Raw genomic sequence first — 27598 nt, 5'->3', positions numbered from 1 at the left:
ATAATGTGCTTCTTGATGATGATGATAATGTGGTTCTTGATGATGATAATGTGCTTCTTGGTGATGATGATGATAAAGTGCTTCCTGATGTTCATTACAATGTGCTTCTTGATGATGATAATAATGTGCTTCTTGGTGATGATGATGATGTGCTTCTTGATGATGATGATAATGTGCTTCCTGATGTTGATGATGATAAAGTGCTTCTTAGTGATGATGATATTGTTCTTGATGATGATGATAATGTTCTTGATGATGATGATAATGTTCTTGATGATGATGATAATGTTCTTGATGATGATAATAATGTGCTTCTTTGTGATGATGATAATATTCTTGATGATGATAATGTGCTTCTTGGTGATGATGATAATATGCTTCTTGGTGATGATGATAATGTGCTTCTTGGTGATGATGATAATGTTCTTGATGATGATGATGATGATAATGTGCTTCTTGATGACGATAATGTTCTTGATGATGATGATGATAATGTGCTTCCTGATGTTGATGACTGTGCATCATGATGATGATGATATTGTTCATTTAAATGATGATAAGGTTTTTGTGTTTCTTGATGATGATGACAACAGTAATACCATATTTATTACAGTATCATCATTTTCAAAAATATCTGTAAAATAATGCTGATGATAAAAAATAGACATAGTCTTTTTTGTTAAAATTGTTGTTCTTAAAATAGCTGCTGAATAATTTAGTTTTGTTTCCTGTCAACAGATAGAGTGCATTGATGTCTGTGGAAAGAATTTGTACATTGGAACAAATGATTGGTAAGTCTTCATTAGAGAGTAATTACTGTCTGTGCTTGGTTCATAGTAAAATACAATTTTTGTTAGTAATTTTTTGCTCATTGAGATTTTTTAAAAAGCTAATATTTATGTACTGGAAGTTGTGTTTATATGAGTTTTCTTTTATCTTTTTAATAGATGTTCCTTTGCCCTTAAATACATCTGCACCCCCCCCTTCTCTGTATCACATGGGTTAGAATTCAGCAACCAACTTTGGAAATTCAACTTTAGTCACACATACACAGGGGCCCCGAGTGGCCAAGTGGTCTAAAGCGCTTACCGTTCTGGATCACTGCCATCTCACCTCTGTCTGCGTGGGTTTGAGTCCAAGGCACGGCCAGCGTAGGTACGTGGGAAAGCCTGCCAGTAGCTTCTCGTGGGTCGGTGGTTCTTTCCTGGGTTTTCCTGGGTTCTTCCTCCACCAGTTATACTGGCCGCCATATATGGCCTATCTTGTGCTGAAAAATGGCGTTAAACCCTAGAACAACAGCAACAACATTTTTCATTAGGAACAATGATGAGGTGATCTTGCGTAAGTTTGGTTAAGCTTCCTACCATTTGAGAGTGTATATATAACCTGTTTATTCAAACTCGGTTGAATGGCCAATATTGTCAAGATATTGGACTATTTTTATTATGATTGAGATTTATGCATATATTTACGAGGAGGTCATGCATCTGATATGGATATTTTGACCACTCTGTAGACAGTATTTTTTCGTAAGATTTTGAACAAAAAACTTATTAAACAAGACTTGATCAAGATCGTCATTTGAGTATGATTATGAGCAATTTCAGGACCATGCGTCTGATTGACCAAGCTTATCAAGAATCTAGCAACACTTTTTCTGATAGAATTTGATAAGACTTGGTAAATAGTCGTATATTATCATGATATTAGATGAGTTGGAATCAAAGCAGGACCTACACATGTTAATGAGGTAACCTTTATCTAACTGACTGAGCTTGTTACCACTATAGAGACTGAATTCCAGTTGGAGTTTTTGCTCGACCTTAAACGCTTATATTATCATTTTAATGGACAGGTTCTTTAATAAGTGAAATTATTGCCTAGTAATGAGATACATTGTGTCTGATTGGTAATGCTTGTTTCCTCTCCTGATCTAAGGACTATATTTCTTTTCCAGTTTCTATCAAACTCTGTTAGTGGATTTATATCATGAAAACCTTGGATGAGTTCTCATCAGCTTTGGCTTTTTCCTTGCAGTTTGACATTTTTATGTTAAAATGGTTAATACTTTAAGAAAAGAATTAGGAGAAATATCTTTCGGAAAAGTCCTATTAAGTAGAGATGTAGAAATATATTATTTAATTGTAATGGGTACTTCCTGGGTCAGTAACAGTCAATAATAATCCAATTTTGTAAATAGTTATGGGCAGCAAGTTCAACTAAACCATTTATAAGTAGTTTATAAAATGAGAGTTCCTTATTTAGAGACCACTAATGGCCAAATGGTCTAAACTGCTCACCTTTATTGATTACTGCAATCTCACCTATGTCCATACGGGTTTGAGTCTCTGGCACAGACAAAGTGGGTGTGTGAGAAAGCTTGCCAGTATCTTCTCATGGGTCTGTGGTTATTACTGGGTTTCCCAGGTTCTTCCTCCATCAGTTATACTGGCTGCCATGTATAGCCTATTGTATGCTGAAAATAACATTAAGCCCACAACAACTAATTTAGTATTGGATGGGGATTGGTGTATGTTGTCTCATGATGATTCTTGGTTTTACTAGTGATGAATTTGATGTCTGTTAATTTGACAAATTAGAAGAGGTAAATTAATGACACTTGGTTTTACTGATGATGAATTTGATGTCTGTTAATTTGACTTATTAGAAAAATTAAATTGATGCATTCAGTATAATGCTTCTTTTAATATTTCTTTTCTCTTTCAGTTTTGTTGTCCACTATATCCTCGAGGAGAGACCTACCCAGGCTGGTCGTATGGCATTTCACAATGAAAAGCAGGGACATAAATACTTAGCACTGGTCAGTGAAGATTGCTTCCCCTTGTTAGTGAAAACTACAATCTCTCTTTGTCCTGACTCTAAGGCCATATTTTCAAACCTATATGTATGTATGTACTTGACTTTTCTTATGTGACATAAGAAAAAATGTCTGATGGTGTACCTATTTTGGGACTAGGCTTGTCATTACACCAGAATGCTACCATATAACAGGTATTCTTGGACATTACTAAAGGGTTTTAATTTTGATTATTTCTTAGTATTGTGACCTAGAGGGTTATAATAATTAAGGTAGAAGACTGTGATGGGATTAATATTTTTCAGTCTTTAAATATTTACCTGTTACTCCAGTGTTTTGAAAAATAATATGTAGCTAACACAAATAACATATTTAACGTATATATTGGGACATGATAAAATAAATAAACTTTTTCCTGTCCCAGAACTTATGTCGAAACTTTTTTCACATACTGTATTTACCATGTATGTTGGGACACTATTTGTTGGGTAACAATAAATTAATTTTTAAAGTAATTTTTGTATGCACTGTATATTCTGGGACATGTCTTTTTTAGTCATAAGTTGTGTGACACCTTTTAAGTCATTCAAAACTTAATGTTGGAAAATGCACTCCAACTGAAATTTTATTTTAAAAAATATAAAACTCTGTGCTTGAGATAAAACTCTTTAATCCACTGAAGCATCATCTTGTCAACCCTTCTCCTGCACATGTATGATCCATTCTTTCAGTGCATGAATATGTTTTGGATTTTTTTCATGCCGTGAAAATTTATCATAGGTATCTCCTGAAGCTGAAACAGCAAGGACTAAAGTCAGATTTTTTAAATCTGCACCAGTCATGCCAATTCTCACACTTTTGACCCCATCTTATCAACAGTCCATCCAGGAATGAGATCAAAGTACACTGGAATTTCATCCATGTTAATGATCATCTTCTTCTCTTCTGGCCTTCATGAATTTATTGAATGATTTTAATTTTTCCAAATCTTCTGGGCGATGCGGGGTCATTGGTGACTTTGCACGAAGCACTGTATTGTGTCACTTTAAATATTGTTTCATTGCTTCAATTTAGTTTCAAAATTTCCATGAATACCAATGAAAAGGAACCAGAGCTAGCTTCCATATATGAGACAACTTTGTATTTTTAAAATAAAGCCCCCAAAAGTGGCAACTTAAAAGAATCCAAAGTTGACTTCCAAGGCTGGCTTGTTTTGTAATAAAATAACCTTTATATTGATATCCTTTAAAAAAAAGTCAGCTTAAAAGAATCCAAGGTTGGCTTCTGAGGTTGGCTTGCTTTGTAATTAAAACAACCTTTGTCTTTGATACCCTGTCAGTAAGTTAAAGCAATCAGTTGATTATTTCCCTCTTGTTTGCGATTTTGTTAGATCCAGTTTTCAATCGGATAACATATTCAAACCTTTGAGTACAACCAAACAGGATTTGTTTCTCTGTGTTCATTGATGTGAACAAAGAGAAACAATCATGTTTGGTTGTACTCAAAGATTAGAATACATTTTCTGACTGAAAATTTGATCCAACAAAAATCGCAAACATGAGAGGGAATTATCAGTTGAATGCTTGAAGGCGTCTGCCATTCATGGATGACATGGTGTTAGATGCCATATAACCAAGATTGTATTATATCCTGGTTAACTATATGACAGTATCTCGCATATTAAAATCATTTATTGAAAATACCTTCATTTGAGTACAAATGACAATCTTTCGCTGGCATGGGTTACAAAAATTATTATTCAATTTACCCTGCAGGCATCAATACCCGTTTGTATTAATTATGACTACAGATGCCAAGCAAATAGAAGCAAAGGTGTTGAAAAACAAAATAACAGCTACCAATAAACACATTGTTTGAACTTACTGACAGGATATCAAATACAAAGGTTATTTTATTACAAAGCAAGCCGACCTTGGAAGCCTACATTGGATTCTTGTAAGTTGGCAATTTTTAAAAACAAAATTTATATATGAAGTCAGTCGACACAGGAAAGCCAACTTTGGTACCTTTTCACTGATATTGATGGGAATTTGGAAAATAAAAGGAAACAGTGGAAGAACTTTTGAAGTCCACAATATAGTGCTTCGTGCAAGGACATCAATGACCCAGCATCACCCAGAAGATTTGGAGAAAATAAAAACATTAGATGAATTCGTGACGGCCAGAAGAAGAAGATGATGAATTCGCAGACAATATGATCATTAACATAGGTGAAATGCAAATGTATTTTGATCTCTTTCCTGGATTTACTGTCAATAAAATGGGGGTTAAAAGTGTGAGAATTAGCACGACTGGTGCAGATTTAAGATAAAAACCGACTTTAATCCTTGCAGTTTCCGCTTCAGGAGATTCGCTGTCTCCAATTATTTTCATGTCATGTATTCCTGCACTGAAAGAATGGATCATAAGTGTGCAGGAGAAGGGTTGGGTTTGTGGGATGATGCTGCAGTGGATTTAAGAGTTTTATCTCAAGTACAGTGTTCTATTCTTTTTAAATATAATTTCTGTAGGAGTACTTTTTCTGACATGTAATTTTCGAATGATTTAAAAGGTGTCATACATTTTATACTTCAAAAAATTTATGTGTCCTAGAACATACAGTACATAAAAAATTACTTTAAAAATAAATTTATGGTGTCCCAACAAATACAGTGTCCCAACATATATGGTAAATATGGTAGTCTTTGTCATCATCATCAGTCCTGTAGTCTGGAAGACCGTTGGGGCATCGCACAAGACCAGCTTCCTCCATTCCTCTCGATTTTCTGTCTTTCTCAGTGAATCGCTCAATGTCAAGCCTGTCCACTCTCGAATGTTATCTTCCCACCTCTTTCTTTGCCTGCCTCTCTTTCTTCTTCCTGTGGCCTTGTATGATTGTCTTGGCAAGTCCTGATGATCGTGAGGCATGCCCATACCACTGCAGTTTCCGTCTCCGTGGCACTCTCAATACAATGGCTGCCCTCTTTATGGTAACACCAGTAGCCTCATAAACATCTCTGGCATAACACATTTTGGTAACACCAGTAGCCTCATAAACATCTCTGGCAATTCACATTATGGTAACATAAGTAGCCTCATAAACATGTCTGGCATAACACATGGTAATATCAGTAGCCTCATAAACATCTCTGGCATAACACATTATGGTAATATCAATAGCCAATGAATGGCATTGCACACTATGGTAATATCGTTAGTCTCATCAACTTCTCATAATTTTTCTAACCTCATGTTGATACTAGTCACATTAAAATCTGTCTTGACAGACCGATTCATGTTACACAGATTTATTTATTACATATGTATGAATATTATGACCTGTCTTGAGAGACCATGATTTTTTTTAGCAGAAATGGTTGTCTTTCAAAACAGGTTCTACCGTACCAGTAGCCTGATAAATTTCTCTAGCATAACACTTTAGGTGATCATTATGGTAAATGTTCACCACTAAGTTATGCTAAGTGAGAATGAAAGGAAAATGTGCATAATGTTAAAGGTGACCATAAAGGTAAATGTTCTCCCAAGTTATGTTAAAGGTAACTATCAAGACAAAGTTATGTTAAAGGTGACTATAAAGGTAATGTACACCAATTTATGTTAAAGGTGACCATAAGGGTAATGTACACCAGGTTATCTTAAAGGTGACCATAAAGGTAATGTACACCAATTTATGTTAAAGGTGACCATAAGGGTAATGTACACCAGGTTATCTTAAAGGTGACCATAAAGGTAATGTACACCAAGTTATCTTAAAGGTGACCATAAAATGACTTATTTTACCTGACTTTTATATACAGTTGGCTGCTACAAAGAGCAATCAGAACATAATTATCTCTTTCCCATGCAAGTAAAATAACCCTGAACTTTGATTCTTTGAAAGAGACTGGAGGGTAATAGCAGTGATACGTTCCAAACAGTTAGTCTTTGGACAGATGATTATTGGGCTGGATGTGTAAAGAATATGTCCTCATACAATGAAAGGCATTCAGAGTACTGTGTATACTTGCTTATAAGTTGAATCAAACTGCAAACAACAAAGATCCTGATCTGCCATAGCATAATGCACATGCAGATCAGGGTATATGTTGTTTGTTCTACTGATTACTCCTAATAAACTGCACAGACCCAGATCTACTGGCTCATAATGTGACAGCAGATCTGGGTTGTACAATTTGGAATTGGACTTGTCTTATAAACAAGTATATATAGTAACATTTGATGTTTCAACCATTGGTGTAATACCTTCACTTTAATTTCAGTGTTTTTCCTGCAACATTTCAGTGAAACTGTTGAACAGATCATTAAGTTGTAATAGCTTCAAACAATTGCTTATATTGCTGTTAGTGATTACATGTCATCGACTAATTGCAAAAACAAATGTAAGCTTTGTGGGCAGTTCAAAATGGCTACTATTGATATCCAAGGTGATCAACTTACATGTGATGGAACAGGCAAAGGATGTTTTGATTGCTGTATAGCAATGACTTTTATAACAAGTTTGACTAGTCCCTTAAAACATTTTTGCTGCACTGTCAGTAGTGTTTTAGTTCTTATTGGAGTCGAAAATGTTGTTTGTCTAGATTGTTTACATTGTAATAAATTTTGAAATGTTTGCAGCATTGATTACACAGAAAGTGTAAAAAAATTTGAATTGTTAGCAACATTTCATACATAGAAAATACAATTTGAAATTATATCAGCATTTTATACACAGAAAGTGTAATACATTTTTTGAAGGGTCTGTAGCATTTTATACACAGAAAGTGTAATACATTTTTTGAAGTGTCTGTAGCATTTTATACACAGAAAGTGTAATACATTTTTTGAAGTGTCTGTAGCATTTTGTACACAGAAAGTCTAATACGTTTTTTTTGAAGTGCCTGTACACAGAAATGGCTGTTTTTCTTTTTTCAGAAGAAGCCAATAGATCAGCTGAGGGCAGCCTCTGCTCTAAACAGAATCCTGGTTTTGTGTGACCATACACTGACCATGCTCAACATGCTGGATTTGGAGGTAGCAACAACTTCATTGTTACACTCTTGTCATTTTTATTTATGGACTGACTCAATATTAATGTCCACAGCATCATGGATTCTCAAAAACTGATTTTGAACCTCAAATTTTGTAGGGCTTTGCATCTTGTGGACTTCAATAACTACCCAGTTAAAACAGAACTCCAATTTTTGGAAACATTGGGTTCTGTTAATGCTTGTTTCTAAACCTGAATATAGACAATATAAAGGTATAGTAATTCATGTGTCTGTGTACCCATCACTTCATCCTGATTGTAACTGTCATTTCATTCCTAAACCTATTTAAACCAGATTTGAAGTATGAAGCATCTTTAGAAAATGGTTTGTCATTACTCACCTACTTGTAGTCAATTGCTGTTTAGGTCAATAATCATTATTTTCATTTTGGCAAAGCATATTGTGTGAGACATAGAAAGATGTTCTGGTCAGTAATCATTATTTTCTTTTTGGCGAAGCATGTTGTTTGAGACATAGAAAGATGTTCAGGTCAATGATCATTATTTTCTTTTTGGCGAAGCATCTTGTGTGAGACATAGAAAGATGTTCAGGTCAATGATCATTATTTTCTTTTTGGTGAAGCATGTTATGTGAGACAGAAAGATGTTCAAGTCAGTAATCATTATTCTGTTTTTGGTGAAGCTTCTTGTGTGAGACATAGAAAGGAGATCTTGTCAGTAATCATTATTCATTATTTTCTTTTGGGCGAAGCATATTATGTGAGACAGAAAGATGTTCAGGTCAGTAATCATTATTTTCTTGTTGGCAAAGCATGTTGTGTGAGACATAGAAAGATGTTCAGGTCAGTAATCATTATTTTTCTTTTGGGGAAGCATGTTGTGTGAGATATAGAAAGATGTTCAGGTCAATAATCATTATTTTCTTTTTGGCGAAGCATCTTGTGTGAGACATAGAAAGATGTTCAGGTCAATGATCATTATTTTCTTTTTGGCAAAGCATGTTATGTGAGACAGAAAGATGTTCAGGTCAATAATCATTATTCTATTTTTGGTGAAGCTTCTTGTGTGAGACAGAAAGGAGATCTTGTCAGTAATCATTATTCATTATTTTCTTTTGAGCGAAGCATGTTATGTGAGACAAAGATGTTCAGGTCAGTAATCATCATTTTCTTGTTGGCAAAGCATGTTGTGTGAGACATAGAAAGATGTTCAGGTCAATGATCATTATTTTCTTTTTGGCGAAGCATGTTATGTGAGACAGAAAGATGTTCAAGTCACTAATCATTATTCTATTTTTGGTGAAGCTTCTTGTGTGAGACATAGAAAGGAGATCTTGTCAGTAATCGTTGTTCATTATTTTCTTTTGGGCGAAGCATGTTGTGTGAGACAGAAAGATGTTCAGGTCAGTAATCATTATTTTCTTGTTGGCAAAGCATGTTGTGTGAGACAGAAAGTTGTTCAGGTCAGTAATCATTATTTTTCTTTTGGGGAAGCATGTTTTGTGAGATATAGAAAGATGTTCAGGTCAGTAATCATTATTTTCTTTTTGGCGAAGCATCTTGTGTGAGACATAGAAAGATGTTCAGTTTAATAATCATTATTTTCTTTTTGGTGAAGCATCTTGTGTGAGACAAAGATGTTCAGGTCAGTAATCATTACTTTTTTGGCGAAGCATCTTGTGTGAGACATAGAAAGATGTTCAGTTCAGTAATCATTATTTTCTTTTTGGCGAGGCATCTTGTGTGAGACATTGAAAGATGTTCAGGTCAGTAATCATTATTTTATTTTTGGCAAAGCATCTAGTGTGAGACAGAAAGATGTTCATGTCAATGATCACTATTTTCATTTTGGTGAAGCATAAGATGTAAAATAGAAAGATGTTCTAGCATGATATTGTGATTCAGATTTTCTAAGAATGTAATAAATAAAGAATGTAGATAAGTGATTTTTAAGGTTTAATGACATTTTTAGCACGATACATTGTCAAGCCAGCACTCATACCAATGCAGATATGTGATGGTAGTGATAACTGGGGTCCCCAAATAATGTAAACAGTGTATCATTTATGGGCTATCAGTAAATAATGTATCATTTATGGGCTATCAGTAAACAGTGTATCATTTATGGGCTATCAGTAAACAATGTATCATTTATGGGCTATCAGTAAACAATGTATCATTTATGGGCTATCAGTAAACAGTGTATCATCTATGGGCTATCAGTAAACAGTGCATCATCTATGGGCTATCAGTAAACATTGTATCATTTATGGGCTATTAGTAAACTGTATCATTTATGGGCTATCAGTAAACAGTGCATCATTTATGGGCTATCAGTAAACAGTAGCATTTATGGGCTATCAGTAAACAGTGTATCATTTATGGGCTATCAGTAAACAGTGTATCATTTATGGGCTATCAGTAAACAATGTATCATTTATGGGCTATCAGTAAACAATGTATCATTTATGGGCTATCAGTAAACAGTGTATCATCTATGGGCTATCAGTAAACAGTGCATCATCTATGGGCTATCAGTAAACATTGTATCATTTATGGGCTATCAGTAAACAGTGTATCATTTATGCGCTATCAGTAAACAGTGCATCATTTATGGGCTATCAGTAAACAGTAGCATTTATGGGCTATCAGTAAACAGTGTATCATTTATGGGCTATCAGTAAACAATATATCGTATATGGGCTATCAGTAAACAGTGTATCATTTATGGGCTATCAGTAAACAGTGCATCATTTATGGGCTATCAGTAAACAGTAGCATTTATGGGCTATCAGTAAACAGTGTATCATTTATGGGCTATCAGTAAACAGTGTATCATTTATGGGCTATCAGTAAACAATATATCGTATATGGGTTATCAGTAAACAGTGTAGCATTTATGGGCTATCAGTAAACAGTGCATCATTTATGGGCTATTTGTAAACAGTGCATCATTTATGGGCTAACAGTAAACAATGTAGCACTTATGGGCTATCAGTAAACAGTGTATCATTTATGGGCTATCAGTAAACAGTGAATCATTTATGGGCTATCAGTAAACCACATGTGTCAAACTCAAGGCCTGCGGGCCACATCAGGTCTGGCGTACAATTATATCTGGCCCGAGAGAGAATTTTAGGCAAAAATATTTTTTAATGGCCCTGCGATATAAAGTGCAAATCAAATTTCCTAATTAGCAGCCTTGCCAAACATCCAGCTCTGACAAATTGGCATAAGAGCGAAAATGGGTATGCCAATGATTTTTTATTATTAAAACTTTTTTCTGTTTTAATTTATATTAATGCTTAAAAAAGGTTTAATTTTCCGCTTATTGAATGTTTATCCTGTTCGGCCCGCAACCTTACGTGTGATTTGAGTTTTGGCCCGCTGAGCGATTGAGTTTGACACCCCTGCAGTAAACAGTGTATCATTTATGGGCGATCAGTAAACAGTGAATCATTTATGGGCTCTCAGTTTTTTATATTTTTTCTTGGGAAAGTAAATCACAAATTTAAAACCATAGGAAATTAACCTTGCCACCATTCAACTACTCTGCCGTCTATAAAATGCAATACTTCCTCTTCATAACAAGTGTTGATGGGAGCCATAAAAATGACTCATAAGTGAGGGAACCTTGTACTGAGGGATGTTCTGTGAAAGCTGTATGTTGATGGAGGATAAAAACACATAGAGTATTTGATGAGTTTGAAATCTGGTTATAATTGGTTCTTATTGGCCAAGAACTTGCATAAGTGAATTAAATTGTCGCACAGTAATAAAATAAAATTAAGCTAATTAAATGAGCTTCATAACCAAAGCTGCATTATACTGAGGGGATTTATAATGAGGGGCCACTGTACTTGTCTGCAATGTGTTAATTGTAAATGCAGCACAATGATTAAGCCTGACTACTCTTACAAACATGGAATCAGATGATTGTCTTTTTCAACCAAACCAAAAGTACTTAACTATCTATGAATTGCATGTGTTTCAAAGTCATGAATTTTATGAATAAAAAAAATATGGTTTTATCAATGAACATTAAATTATGTTGACTCTATTCCCTTTAGCCTGTAATGAGTGGAGCCAAGGTGAAGGGTGTGACTTATTTCTGCTTGAACGACAATCCTGTCCGAGGAAATCCATTCAGTGTGGAAGTTTGTGTGGCACTTAAGAAGAAGCAGATTCAGCTGTACACCATCACAGAGGATAGAATTATACATGTAAAAGATGTGTCCATACCTGAACAGGCTATTCGAATTGTAAGTCATGAACAAGCTCTTTTTCTCTCAAAATCATTTTTTACACAATGACATGTAATTCATGCAAGTACATGAAGAGTAGTGCTTAACTGAAGCCAGAAAAAAATTAAAAACAATATGTAAAATAATCTCAAACCAGTGCAAGATTGTTTTCCCCGGTATTTAGAGAATCAAGGCTATACTGATATATGATATGTTAAAATTTCACTATGTGGGCATAAACTATGCTATTGGGTCAAGTTCTGGATGTGATGTACATTTGAAAATGTTATTGCTTGATAGCTGTTAGAACACACTCAAGTGAGCTGTTGTATATAATCAAATACACAGTGAATTAGACTGGGTCACTTATCTGTTTAATGCATTGAAAAAAGGTATGATTAATGTCATCATGATCAAGTCTCAGTCTGGGATTGAAAATGTTATGTTTTTCAGTGTTCACAAAATACCCCACAAGATTTAAAAGGACATATTTCTAAAGTAGTCGATTAAATAATCAACTAGATTTAAAAAGATATAGTTATATCCAAACCAGGGAGAAAAATACCCAATTAATTAAATTATTGTCATGAGCTTTGACTCAGTCCCAGTATCAGCATAGTATGACAGCCCACTTGAAACAATCCTGGAGATGCCACCACCTCATACTGACCCTGGTACTGCATTTGTGATCATTCCTTCAATAGCCAAATACTAGCCTTAGGTACTAGCAGTCAGCTGGCTCCAGGTCACTTGACCTATACCATCATTGGATACAGTGATCTGTGTTCCTAGTAAACCCAGTCTCAATCCTAAAACACAGACAGCTTCTTGTATCCAGTTACACTAGGGCCAGCCCTGGTTCTGTCATAGATGTCCATCAATATGGCACCTGATTTGGTGAAAAATTGTCCAGTACTGGACCCAATCAATGAAGCAGCATGGATTGGCACAATTAACACCTGGGGATCTCTCTGATCAAGCATGGATGGACTTTGAGTTTGTTTACTATTGAGTTTGTTTACTATCTCTGACATCTTGTTTTGTCAGTTTATTTGTTGCTACCATCAAAGATAAACACTCACAAACACCATCATCTTCCACCAAGGAAGACCCAACTTACTGGGCATCAATTGAAGCTGTATTCAGCCTTTACTTCTATGAGTTCCATCAATTGGTTCTTAAAGAACTCCTTTTTCTGTTGAAACTCAACCTTGTTCGGAACATCTTCATTCTGGTTGAGTTGCTGATATCTTGCACTGCTTTGAAAGACAGATTCAAGGCCCAAGCTTCAACAGGCCTTTCTTTTGGGAATGATTACTGCCACCAAACTTTTACCTAGCTTTTTACAAGACATGCATGTGATCTTTTTACACTTACATCCCAGCTATTGAAACAATCCCATTTGTACATAGACCGGACACAAATTTTCAGCATGCAACAACTGGTTTTCATTGTTGTAGCAATTAGTTCCATGCTCAGTTTGGTCTCAGTAGCTAATTTTTAACCACCTGAAAATAGCATATATCTTATAATTATGAAACCAGCTCACAGACATTTTCAGGATTCAGTCACATTTATGTCTCGTGTGGTCAGTAAGACATTTGAACATTTACCCTCAAATGCCATTGTAGTGTTCATTAACCCCTAATTCATGGAAAGAAATGCATTCCTGCCCACTTATGCACTGCTTAAAGGCAGTGACAAGGGGTTCTTCAGATTGTAACATCTATTTATCCAATTCTTATCCCACTACCACATAGACATAGGTCAGAAAACAAACCTCATATCAGCCCAGTGAGCCAAGACATGATATAGAATGAGGACATCTGGCTTTCATTCAGTTTCTGTTCCTGGCAACCATCTTTCAGAAAGCCATGTCCATGCTGCCCCTTTCCTGGTACCCCCGTGTTTTACATTTGATTCATCGCAGAGACTGTATCAAGAAGGACAAAGCCTACTTCATCCAGTTCTTAATTCATGGGATCATCAAGGTTGATATGTGTTTGTCTTGAATATCCACTGATTGTAGACTTGGTAGTGTCTATCATGTGGCCTATTGCAGGGGTCATCTGAATATTTCTGTGAACCCTGCAGAATAGGCCTTATGTTACTGTGAACCCTGTAGAATAGGCCTTACTCCTCAGTGCCATGAGAGGCAACTAATGGAGACAAGATATACCCTGGGATGCTTCTGATAGTGATTTGCACACTGAGAAAGTCTTTGACATTTTAAAAGAGCTAGGTTTGTTTCAAAATAAATTTGACTTCATATTTAAAAATTTGCCCTTGTTTGCTTTTATTTTTGTATGTTTCTTTTTCTGTTATGTCTAAATTTACTTGGGACTATTTAGCGAGGGTTCTACTTATATTTTGTTAAACATTGTACATAATGGTGAATAAATAGAATATTTCTGATGAACTTGTTCACTTTTCTTTATAAATTACATTTTCTTCAAGATAACCAATCATTGAAAGAGTGTTAAAAATATTACTCCAGTAAGTTTCAAAACACAACACATGTGAAGTAGATTAAAGTTTGTGTATTACAGTACATGCCCTTGCGTATGAATGTGGATGCATTCAGGTGTTATTGTTGATTCAGAACACAATTATATTTCTATTTTCAAAACAACTAGACAGCTTTTTCAAGAAACAATAACTTCAGAATTAGACTTTCTGTTGTTCTGCGAGTAAATTGTTTAACTTTTGTTGCAAGTAACTGAAAATTATGTTCATCCTTGCACAAACTTTTGCATGCCTAATTGGGAGTTTGAAGCTCATTAGGTTATAATTAGGGGTCTTGTTTTTCCATGATGAACTCTATGAAACTGAGTTTTCATGCACTGGGTATACCTTGCACTTGGTTCCCTTGCTGTCCTTTATCACATTTGCAAGTGATTAGGATAAAACACTGATTAATGTTATACCCTTTAATGATGTTACTTGCATAATAAGATTCAAAACAGTGTTTGATTGGTCATTTAAAACATGTAGACCTTCAATACAGCTAACACAGTGGCAAACTCTTGTTATTGCAACTCTTCCTGAACGAATTGCTATATCAACATGGGGTTCTCACAGAATGACTTCTTAAGGTGTTGTTGATGTTGTTGTTGTTGTAGGGTTTAACGCCATTTTTCAGCACACAATAGGCTATACATGGTGGCCAGTATTATTGGTAGAGGAAGAACCCGGGAAAACCTCGGAAAGAACCACCGACCCACGAGAAGCTACGGACACGCTTTCTCACATACCCACATTAGCCAGATCCGAGACTTGAACCCATGCAGACAGTCTTAAGGTGTCCACTTGGTCCTAAATGAAAATGATGCTGACTTGTCATCATTATTGCAGCCATGGCAGCCATCTTGTAAATCTTCTTATTACTACTCCTCCAGGATGGGTAGTTGCATCAACATGGGGTGTTCACAAAAGACTTACTAAATTAAAATTTTGGATGAAGTATGGCGGCTGAGGCTACTATCTTGAAAATCTTCTTGCTACTTCTCCTGAACAAAATGTCATATCAACATGTTGTTTTCACTGGAAGATGTCTTCAGAGTGGCCATATTTTGGAAATCTTGTTATTGCTACTTCTCCTAGATGAATGGTCACAATGACATGAATTTTGACAGAAAAGACTTCTTATGATAACTAGTTGGACGTAACCGAAACTGGTGCTAATCTGACTTCCTATACTGCCATCATGGCTGCTATCTTGAAAATCATATATATTATTGATACTCCTCAAAAGAATCATATTGACATGTTTTTATTACCAGAAGGCTTCTTATGAAATTGTGTTGGTTCTAAATTAAAATTGTGCTAATATGATCTCCAATATGGCCACCATGATGGCCATTTTGAGAATTTTTTGTGGCTACCTCTTCAAGATAGATGGCCAAATAAGTATGGGGTTTTCACAAAGAGACTTATTATGATGTGTTGGTGGTGCTACATGAAAATGGTGTTGATTTGACATCCAATATGGCCATAAAGGCAGTCATTTTGAAATTCTTGTTATAGCTGCTCCAAAATGGATGGTTATAAGCAAATGTGGTTTTCACCAAAAGACTTATAATGATGTCGTCTTGGTCCTAGATTTAAATGGTACTGATTTTCACCAAGAGACTTATAATGTCTGCTTGGTCTTAGATTTAAATGGTACTGATTTTACATTCAATATGTCTGCCATATAGGCAAATTTGAAAATCATGTTTATATAAAGATGTTTTCTTATCATTAATTCCTGGAAATTCTTTTTGGCCAGTAGAGCATAAGCTCCCACAAGGGAGTCATGTCTTTATCAGAGTTCTTGTCTTTATAAGAGTCCTTATTACTTATCTTTTTTCACTTTGTTTGCCTACTTATGTTTTTTTAGATTTTTATCTTTTCACACATGTTACCATAATATACAACAAATTAGTCATATGTACACTTATTCATTTACCACGTATGATACTTTGTATGGGATGCATCTTGTTGGGAGAGGGCAACTTAAATACCATGTATGATAATTTGTGCTGAATATGTCTTGTAGGGAGAGGGCAACTTAAATACCACGTATAATGCTTTGTATGTCATTCATCTTGTAGGGAGAAGACAACTTAAATACCATGTTTGATAATTTGTACTGGATATGTTTTGCAGAAAGAGAACAGTGTAAATATGATGAATGATGCTCAGTGATGGATATGTTTTGCAGGGAGGTGATAACCTAAATACAATGTATGATACTCTATATGATATGTCTTGTTTGGAGAGGGCAGTCTAAATAACCATGTATGATAATTTGTGTTGGATATGTCTTGCAGGAGGAGAGCAACATAAATATGATGAATGATGCTCAGTGATGGATATGTTTTGCATAGAGTTGGCAACCTAAATGCCATGTTTGATACTGTATTTTATATGTCCTGTAGGGAGACTGCAACCTAAACGCCATGTATGATAGTGTATTTGATATGTCCTGTAGGGAGATGACAACCTAAATGCCATGTATGATACTGTATTTGATATGTCCTGTAGGGAGATGACAACCTAAATGCCATGTATGATACTGTATTTGATATGTCCTGTAGGGAAATGACAACCTAAATGCCATGTATGATACTGTATGTGATGTCTTGTAGGAAGATGACAATCTAAATACTGTATATGATACTGTATCTGATGTGTCTCATGTGGAGAGATCAACCTAAATATATGATACTCAGTGTGATATGTCTTGTAGGGCAAGGGCAACCTAAATACTATGTTTCTCAGTGTAATATGTCTTTAGGGAGAGTGTAACCTAAATACCATGTATGGTACTGTATTTGGTATGTTGTAGTGGGAGATGGCAACCTAACAACAAATCTTGAATGAGCAACATAGGAAGAAACCATACAGGAAGTTGCTAATATATAGGTGGAAAACACCACGTTTTCATTTATCTGTGACTGTTGACTAAACTTTATTCTTGACTTTACATGCATAAAAATCCTTTGGTCTGCAGATAAATATCAGTTGAGCTATGCATGTCGCATATGTTAGCTAGAGTTAAATACTTGCTGAAGTTACCTTCATCACATAATCACAACTTGACCTTTGCTACAAAGTCAGCTTTTTTCCGGTAGGACCTTGAAGGTCATTTTGACATATAAACAACCTGTCCTTTGCTTCAGTCTAATTATTCTCTTTCAGGGCATTGATGGACATTTTATATGTGCTGCTTTGGCTAGCCAATACTGTATGGTCAACTTTGAGACTGGGCAGCTCCAGGACCTGTTCCCATATGACAGTGAAAGCACAAAGCCTGTGGTCAAACGGATAAGCAAGGTGGATAGTCTGAAGACACACCTGGACATTGACATAAGCAATTTGATGTTTTAAAAAATATGTATAAGTAATCCAGGCCATATGTGCTGTTCTAATTGTTTCAGCAGTAAATAACCTTGTGTTGCTGTATAGATAAACACCTAACCAAGCCATTGCACTACTTCTTTTAAATGTTAAATTTACAATCTTTTATACATTAGTCCACAGATCATTAGCTGTAAATTAGTTGTGCTAAGATTCAAGATCTTGGCAAAATTTAATTGCAGTTATGATTTACTTTTGATTTTGATTATTTACATCATGAAAATCTATCAGTGTATAATTTGACAAGTCTATCTTTCACATTTGGCCTTTAATAAAAAGTTTTATGAGCAGAACTTGTTAGAATTATCTCCCTTTCATAATCTTGTAGCTAGAGGATTATTGGACATAGCATAGAGAAAGTTTTATTGTCAGTGTGTAAGATTTATCGTTTTTTAAAAGTAATTATTAAAATAAAATAAAGCAAACAATGTAAGTAACTAAGTAAAGCGAAATTAATTGTTTATCTCCAGCAGTCATTATACTAATTGAGAAAAAAATCTCTTTTAAAAATGAATTTAAAACAAGCAGGCCTTGCAATATGAAATATCAACTATCCAAAATGTCCGAAGGTTTATTAATTCCAAAAACTTTTATTGTTTTGGGTTGCATCATTAGTCCTATGATTGTTACCAGCAAAAAAGGATCTTGATTGTTTTAAAGAAGTCTTTTAACTTTTGTATGAAATAAGTTAAGAACTAACACTATTTTATTAGAAACTTGCTGATCACAATATAAACACCCATACAGTATTCTTCAGTATTGATTCTAAAATTATTTCATCTAAAATTAAACGCAAGAGGCAAAGATGTAAAGTGAAATCACTTCCACATTTCATTTGAATCCCAACAGAATTAAATTGATATATTTATGTATTGCAATTTAGATAACAGAATTAATCAAATTTACTGTGTTTATGTTCTGAAATTTAGATAACAGAATTAATCAAATTAACCTAATTTATGTTTTGCTGATAGATAACAGACTTAGTCAGATTTACTGTATTTATATTTTGCAGAGGTTTAAAATGTAAATTTTGAGTTACTGTTTCAAGGTAGAATTTGTAATAATTTGTGTATCTTGTGGTGAGTTACAAATTTACAGCAATGTATAAACAATCAGGATCCTGGTATTGGTAGTAAGCTATTTTTGCAGAATAACAGGGCCTTTTGCTTGACACTCTATGCCAGACCTTTTTTTAAAATGTGGGATAATTAATTTTTGTCAAGCCTGCCTTGGCAAAGCTAGATGTAACTATCACTATCGTGCCCATGTTGATGTACATGTCTGTCAACACCTTAGATTGATCATATTCAAGTTTTTACTCAGTCGTTTTTACCAAAATACATATGCTCATTATCGAAGCTTGGGGTTGGCTAAACATCCAGGTTTTGGTCAGCTTCTTTTTTAAAGGTGGAAGAATAACAAAAAAATTAGTTTTCCCTTAAATTTAAGCTCAAGATTGATATTTATCTGCTATATCTAGCTGCTCAAACTTTAGCTGCCCTGTAGCACTAGCATTTCTTGTATATTCTACAGGAAGAGTTTCTGCTCTCAGGACCAAATGCCCTGGGGATGTTTGTGACATCTGAAGGGATATCCCAGCGGCCTCCCATGCAGTGGTCTGACAACTTGCTGGGGGTCAGCTATGTTCATCCATACATTGTTTCCCTGAATGACGAATTCATTACAGTTCACAGGTTAGTCTTCCATTCTACTTAATACATTTTACTTTCATATTGCCAGTATACATACTCCTTAAGGCAATAACTGTATTAGTATAAGGCAGTAGTAGTGTAATGATTCATCGATGCACATTGTTATTGAAATCTTTTTTCCCTCTGTGCATGTATTGAATGAAGTCAGTAATTTCTGATTCATTTTATGTAATACATTGAAACTGAGATGATGTACTGATACAATTTAACAAAAAATTGTTCGTCATGAAACAAAAAAATACAAAGAAATTTAATTTTTATTAAAAAAGTATTGAGTTTAAATTTTTCTTTCCTTTTGTTATGACTGTAATTTTATCTATGATCAGAGAAAAGATAAAAAGTGGAATTATCCAAATAATGTTCACAAAAATATGTTCCTGTGCAGATATGTTCTGCTCCTTAAAATCGTTTGATATGACTTAAGAGAGGTACAAAAGTACACTAGTGTATGAGTTTGACCTTCTAAAAATTATGTACCTGTATAACATCTGGAAATCTCCACAAAGCTTGGTCACCAAGACATTTGCAATCGATGCAGACTCCAAAGATTTGATGCATTGTGATGAATACTATATTGCAAATTAAAAATCACAGTGTGCATTGTGTGGAGTTTTCCAAACCAATATACATCATAATATTATTATTTAATCCACTTTGTATATGTATCGTGCATCAGATTTCCGCACACTTGACTCACACAAATGTTTTTAATTTTTATGGTACTCCAAGTCAGTACTCAAGAACCAAACTTCTTCAGTTTTAAGGGATGTTTAAAACTGGTAACTTTTACGTGACAACCTTCACACTCATCTGTATGCTTTTCAAGATTATGAGATGCTTATTGAAGAAATAGTCTTTGTAAATAACAGTTTGAGTTGAAGTATTGCTGTGTATTGCATTCATATTAAACATTTAGAAACATCCAGATACATTTTTAAGGAAATCTGTAATTGTGTATTCAGGTGCAACACTGACCATTGTCATTTATTCACTTGAGATCAAACTAAATTAACCAGAGAAAACCAATTACTAGGCTAGGCTAAGCAACTACTGAGTTAATAAGAATGGTAACGTCAGTCAGGCATGAGGTAACAGAGCTGTGGCATGAGCTATTTAACCACCATAATTTTCGGACCCTATTGCACACCTGTTCAGGAAAATATTATCCTCCTCATGCAGAATTTGCTTTTTCTTACCTGGAAGAGTGGTAAATCTTGTAAACTATTAAACATCGCAGTTAAACAACCGTTATCATTAGTCGAGAAGAATAATTATTAAGCAAAGTCGATATGTAACTTATTAATATATCCATACTTTGTGAATGTATTGTGATAGATCATGTCCACCTGTTTGTCCATCTATGTGCCTGTGCATCCACCTGTTCATCCATTACTTATGTCCTTTTAACCTGAACTCCATTTGCACCATTTGAGGGGAGACTGATTATCATAGATGTGATGTTTTAGGAAGATTAGGTTTCTAATTCTGGATGCAGGCCCCATGAAATGAGAGGATGGGAATCAAGACTCACATTTTGAATGGTAATATGGACTCTTCATTGTAAACTAAACTCTGTTGATACCAATATGGATAGATAGATCATATTTGGTAGAATATTTTGTGGAGGATAGATAGGACTCAAAGGTTTTCAGTCATGAATGTAGATGGGGTAGGGGTGGGAGGCAAAAATGAAAGACAAGTGGATATCTGTGATGGCTTGCATCTCAGATTCTTGTTACGATTACCCAGAAAACAGTTTATTTGATGAGTATACTGTCAGAGTAATGCCTTGGTTATGTCTGATGCTAAGTCCAGAAGAATCTTGAAATCGTATGATCACCCAGAATAAAGATTTTTATGGAATGATGCTTCTTATTCTCATTAAAACTATGGGCAAGTGATACAAATTTTGTTACTTGCTTAGCAAGTATTTTAAATTTTCTAAAGCTTCTAGACAAGGTGTTTGTTCAGTCCGTGATATAAGATTTTAAAATTTATGTCTGTTTTAGCATTTTAGACCAGCAGCAGAAACAGGCCATTCCTTTTCAGGGTGGAGCTACCATAGGGGACTTTGATGGTCGTGTATTCATCTCATCTGCCAAAGAAATCTATGCTCTTGTTCCAGTGGCATGGGAAAAACAGGTGCTCATTTTATTTGAATACTTCACAGAATGTTATGTCCCTTATTCAGTACTTTTGTACTGAAGTTTACTAATTCTTTTGAAATATGTGGTAAAAAGTTTCTGGTTACATTTTGCATTTCAGGTTTTCTCTGTGTTAACAGAAGGTTACAATTCATGTTCATTGTTTTGTTTATTGGTCGTGGGAAGGAATTGTGCATTTGAATTTCACTTCTATGTATTAAATTACATGTGTCTGACCTTATTCGATACTTCTTTACCAAAATTTACTGATTTCTTTTGGCAGTTTGCAGGAAAAAGTTGAATCCAACTTGGAGAGACTAAACAGTCATGCCAAAAGTAGGCCAGCATAACCAATATTTCATGTTTCATTGACCTCTTTTTATTGTGGCTATGTGGTTAGTGTATTACATAACTTTGAGTGTATAGTAATGTGGCTTCATTATGTTGAATATTAGATCATCACATCAAAAGTAGGTCACTGAGACCTCAATTTCATGCTTCAGTGAGCATTCCCAAATTTGTTCATTTAAAATAAATGTATAGTGCATTATTGACTGAACAGGTATACATGTGTATTGATCTTGGTGAGTATTGGTCATGTAAATCTCCAATTAGAGAGAATACTCTGCTTATATTACCCCATTTACTAATATCCCATTTACCAATCTGATTAAATTAGAGATCTCTAACATGATAATGGAGATACAACTCTGGTAAAGGTGTTTGTTGTGGTGACCTTTTGAATTCCCAATCCACTTAATTTTAGTAGTCTATCACATAAAGGCTTGCTTGTCTTGTAAGAGAATGTTATCATTACTAACTACTTTCTGAACATTATTTTTCACTTGCAATACTAATTTGATTGGTTAATAGAAAGGTGAGCAGAACATAAACTCATATTGGTGTCCATCAGTTCTACTTTGCAGATCTTGATTTTAATTAGTTTGCCTCATTCACCTGCTTTCACTATATGCTGAAATTAAAATAACAAACAAATGCATAGCTAATTATTACCCAGAAGGCAAGTCAAAAAAGCCTTGTTAATTGTGTCCTACAAGGCAAGTACAAAAAAGCCTTGTTAATTGTGTCCTACAAGGCAAGTACAAAAAAGCATTGTTAATTGTGTCCTACAAGGCAAGTACAGAAAAGCATTGTTAATTGTGTCCTACAAGGCAAGTACAAAAAAGCCTTGTTAATTGTGTTCTAGAAGGATGTACAAAAAAGCCTTGTTAATTGTGTCCTAGAAGGCTATATTGGAATTTTATAGTATTTTATAAATAATATAGCATACAGTCTTCTTTATAGATGGTAGGCAGCAGTTGTTCTGGGCTTTGTTTTGTATAGAAAATACTTTTCACAAAACCGCCAGTTCTCAAAACAATCATGAACTGATTGATTCTCAATTATCTTTGGTTTATTTTTTATGAGATGTTGAAATTTATCAGTGTGAGAATAAATTATACCGGTTTTGTGACTATTGAACTCATCAGAGGGAATTGTTATGGTTGATTCATTTGTTCCACTAATCCCAACACTGTTAATGATATCAGTCCACTCAAGAAATGTATTAAGGAAAAATAATTGCATCATTGTTTATGTAAAAACAGGATTATTTTTTTAAGACACTTTTTAAAGCATTTGATAATTGGTGAAAAAAGTACTTTCCTTAATTATTATTTATTTTTAGGACTTCATTTAATCATTGTAATATTATTTCCTGTTTATCTACAGTGTTAGCTCCATTGGTATACACAGTAACTGCATTGATACTGACAGTAAGCTGCATTTGTAGAGACAGTTAACTACATTTGTACTGACAGTAACTGAATTTGTACAGACAGTAACTGCATTGGGACTGACAGTAACTGAATTGGTACAGACAATAACTTCATTGGTACAGACATTTAATTGCATTGAAGACTGACACTAACTGCATTTATACAGACAGTAACTGAATGTGTACAGGCAATAACTGTTTGTACATGCATTGTTGCTTGCATACAGTAACAGCATTGGTACTAGCAATACTTCATTGGTACAGACATTTAACTGCATTGGTACAGACATTTAACTGAATTGGTACAGACAATAACTGCATTGGTACTGACAATAAACTTCATTGGTACAGACATTTAATTGCATTGAAGACTGACACTAACTGCATTTATACAGACAGTAACTGAATGTGTACAGGCAATAACTGTTTGTACATGCATTGTTGCTTGCATACAGTAACAGCATTGGTACTAGCAATACTTCATTGGTACAGACATTTAACTGCATTGGTACAGACATTTAACTGCATTGGTACAGACATTTAACTGCATTGGTACAGACATTTAACTGCATTTGTTCAGACGGTTTCTGAATTGGCACATACAGTAACTGTATTAGGACAGACAATAACTGCATTGGTTCAGACATTTAACTGCATTGGTACAGACAATAACTGCATTGGTACAGATGGTAACTGCATTGGTACAGATGGTAACTGCATTGTTACATGCATTTGTAACAGCAGTACATGCATTGGTACAGGTAGTAGCTGCATTAGTACAGATAGTATCTGCATTGGTACTGACAGTAAATGCAGTGGTACAGACTATAAATGCATTTTTATGTGCATTGCTACATAAGTAACTGCATTGGTACACAGTAAGCTACATTGGTACATACAGTAACTGCATTGGTATGTGCATTGGTACATACAGTAGCTGCATTGGTACAAGCAGTAACTGCATTGGCATGTGCATTGGTACAGAGAGTAACTGCATTGGTATGTGCATTGTTACACACAGTAACTGCATTGGTACAGACAGTAAACTGCATTGGTATTTGCAGTTTTACGTACAGTAACTGCATTGGTACAAACAGTAACTGCATTGGTATGGACAGTAACTGCATTGGTATGTGCATTGGTACATACAGTAACGGCATTGGTCAAGGCAGTAACTGCATTGGTATGTGCATTGATACATACAGTAGCTGCATTGGTACAGGCAGTAACTGCATTAGTATGTGCATTGGTACATACAGTAACTGCATTGGTACAGAGTAACTGCAATGCTACATGCATTGGTACAGACAGTAACTGCATTGGTATGTGCATATTTACATACAGTAACTGCATTGGTACAGACAATAAACTGCATTGGTATGTGCATTGGTACATACAGTAACTGCATTGGTACAGACAGTAACTGCATTGGTACAGATAGTAACTGCATTGGTATGTGCATTGTTACATACAGTAACTGTATTGGTACAGGCAGTAACTGCATTTGTATGCACATTGCTACAGATAGTAACTGCATTTTTACAGACAGTAATTGCAATGGTATGTGCATTGGTACATACAGTAACTGCATTGGTACATACAGTAACTGCATAGGTACAGACAGTAACTGCATAGGTACAGACAGTAACTGCATTGGTATGTGCATTGGTACATACAGTAACTGCATTGGTACAGACAGTAACTGCATAGGTACAGACAGTTACTGCATTGGTACAGACAGTAACTGCATTGGTACATACAGTAACTTCATTGGTACAGACAGTAACTGCATAGGTACAGACAGTTACTGCATTGGTACAGACAGTAACTGCATTGGTACATACAGTAACTGCATTGGTACAGACAGTAACTGCATAGGTACAGACAGTTACTGCATTGGTACAGACAGTAACTGCATTGGTATAGACAGTAACTGCTTTGGTACAGACAGTAACTGCATAGGTGCAGACAGTAACTGCATTGGTATAGACAGTAACTGCATTGGTACAGACAGTAACTGCATTGGTATAGACAGTAACTGCTTTGGTACAGACAGTAACTGCATAGGTACAGACAGTAACTGCATTGGTATAGACAGTAACTGCTTTGGTACAGACAGTAACTGCATAGGTACAGACAGTAACTGCATTGGTATGTGCATTGGTACATACAGTAACTGCATTGGTACAGAAGTAACTGCATTGGTGCAGACCAGACCTGCATTAGTACAGATAGTATGTGAAAAGTTCATGCAAATCAACATTTTACGCTTTCACATATATCATAAAAAAGAAAAATTACCTATTTTTAAATTGTCGTAAAGAAATATTTTACTCAATGGAACATTTGGTTTTATCTTCACTTGTGGATTTAACACTTGTAAGAAAGCAATGTTTACACTTAATATTGTTAACTCACACTGGAACAAATTTAAGAAACATTATGACTTAACTAAATTTTGTATAACTGTATATTTGTAAATTGTTGTTTGAAAGATTTCCATTAATTCTGGAGGCTTTTTTTCCCTTCTTGTTTGAAGTTTATGAATAGATCCACAAGCTTATATGTCTGTGTACAGTACCATTATTTAACTGTGTGGAGTGTGAAATTCTTCTCATCATATTTTGATAATTTTCTAGGTTCAAGCTCTGCTTGCCGACAAGAGGGTCCAAGAAGCCCTTGACCTGGCAAAGAATGCTAATCATGCTGGCCTTAGTAAAGATAAGTTCTTAAAGGTTTGCAGTCTTTATTCACCATTCGTTTTAGCATTTTGTTGGTGATGAAATGACAAAATCTGTCTTCCCTTAAAATACCATATATATTTGCTTAAATGTCAAGCCAGACTGCAGACAACAAAGATCTTTAACTGCCAAAGCATAATCATAACCATTACACTTTTGGCATAATCGTTAAGCTTTTTTCACCAAATTACATTTTCTGCTATAAACTGTATATGGATTATACTTTTCTGGTACATTAAAAAACAAAATAAAAATAAAGCAATAAAAAGTTGTTTTTGTTATTTTTATTATCATCTCTTAAATTTCACTATTATAAATTTGAGAATATTCTTAAAAAAGTGACTGCTACATAAGAATAGCATAAAAGTACTTTCATTATTTGCTATTTATAGCAACTATATATGATCCCTTTCCAAGAAAACAGATGGGTTTCTTCAAAAGGGAACTTTGCCAAACAGATTCATTTTTTTGATATACTAATTATTTAGGGAACCAGTCCATATTTTTAAAGAAAATGGCACCAGATGTTAAGTGAAATGCTTTACTGTGTCAGTTGTGGATAGTATATGATGGAAAATATTGGAGCAGATGGATTTTTTCAAACTTTAAAACATGTCAGATCAGAAAAATGGATCATCAGCACTGCTTTACAATCTTTAAAAAAAGAATGTGAAAGTAATGTAAATAACCACTCTGAGCACCTCACAATGATCATTGCAGGATTCCAGTTCACCAAAAGTTGCACAGGTATACTAATTGAAGTGAGTACTGAATATAAATTTGTATTCAGTATATTTTGTGTTTGTATCCTGGTTTTAATTAATATGGATTTAGCCTTTTTTACAATAATGTTGACCAGCTACAGAACCAGGTTAGTGGTAACAATGTATCTTTTTCATGCTTGCTGTAATTCTGACATGTAATAAATAGATTACACTTTTTACACCCAAATTACGCTGTTTTGCCACTTACAATAGCAAAAATAATTTTGCTTATACCTCTCGGGGGTGTTGCGGGTTGGCATGTATGCCTACTGCTCCAACAGATCAGGGTCTATGCTGTTAGTTCTACTGATTACTCCTAACAAACTGCACATGCCCAGATCTGCCAGAACATGATGTGCTGGCAGGTCTGGGTCTGTGCAGCTTGCAGTTGGACTTGTCTTATAAGTGAGTATATATGGTACATACAGTGTTAAACAAAAATAGTGTTTCTTGCTGCCAGGAATTGAGGTATGAAATTTTG

General features: G+C 34.8%; 1 protein-coding gene across 1 annotated transcript in view; it reads left to right on the top strand.

The window, feature by feature from the left end:
• The window catches only part of LOC149785708 (transforming growth factor-beta receptor-associated protein 1-like), a 107608-nt gene that overhangs the window by 6272 nt on the left and 73738 nt on the right, over positions 1-27598 (top strand). Inside the window, exons 2-9 of the mRNA XM_089979575.1 lie at positions 739-791; positions 2728-2821; positions 7754-7852; positions 11899-12090; positions 17758-17892; positions 19513-19673; positions 21701-21833; positions 26252-26347. Of these exons, the coding sequence (XP_089835701.1) occupies positions 739-791; positions 2728-2821; positions 7754-7852; positions 11899-12090; positions 17758-17892; positions 19513-19673; positions 21701-21833; positions 26252-26347 (963 nt within the window). The remainder of the gene's footprint in view (positions 1-738; positions 792-2727; positions 2822-7753; positions 7853-11898; positions 12091-17757; positions 17893-19512; positions 19674-21700; positions 21834-26251; positions 26348-27598) is intronic.

The sequence above is a fragment of the Sinohyriopsis cumingii genome, chromosome 13 (genome assembly GCF_028554795.1).
Source record: "Sinohyriopsis cumingii isolate HCF-2022 chromosome 13, ASM2855479v2, whole genome shotgun sequence".
Taxonomy (NCBI): domain Eukaryota; kingdom Metazoa; phylum Mollusca; class Bivalvia; order Unionida; family Unionidae; genus Sinohyriopsis; species Sinohyriopsis cumingii.
This window is presented reverse-complemented; position numbering and strand designations above follow the sequence as displayed.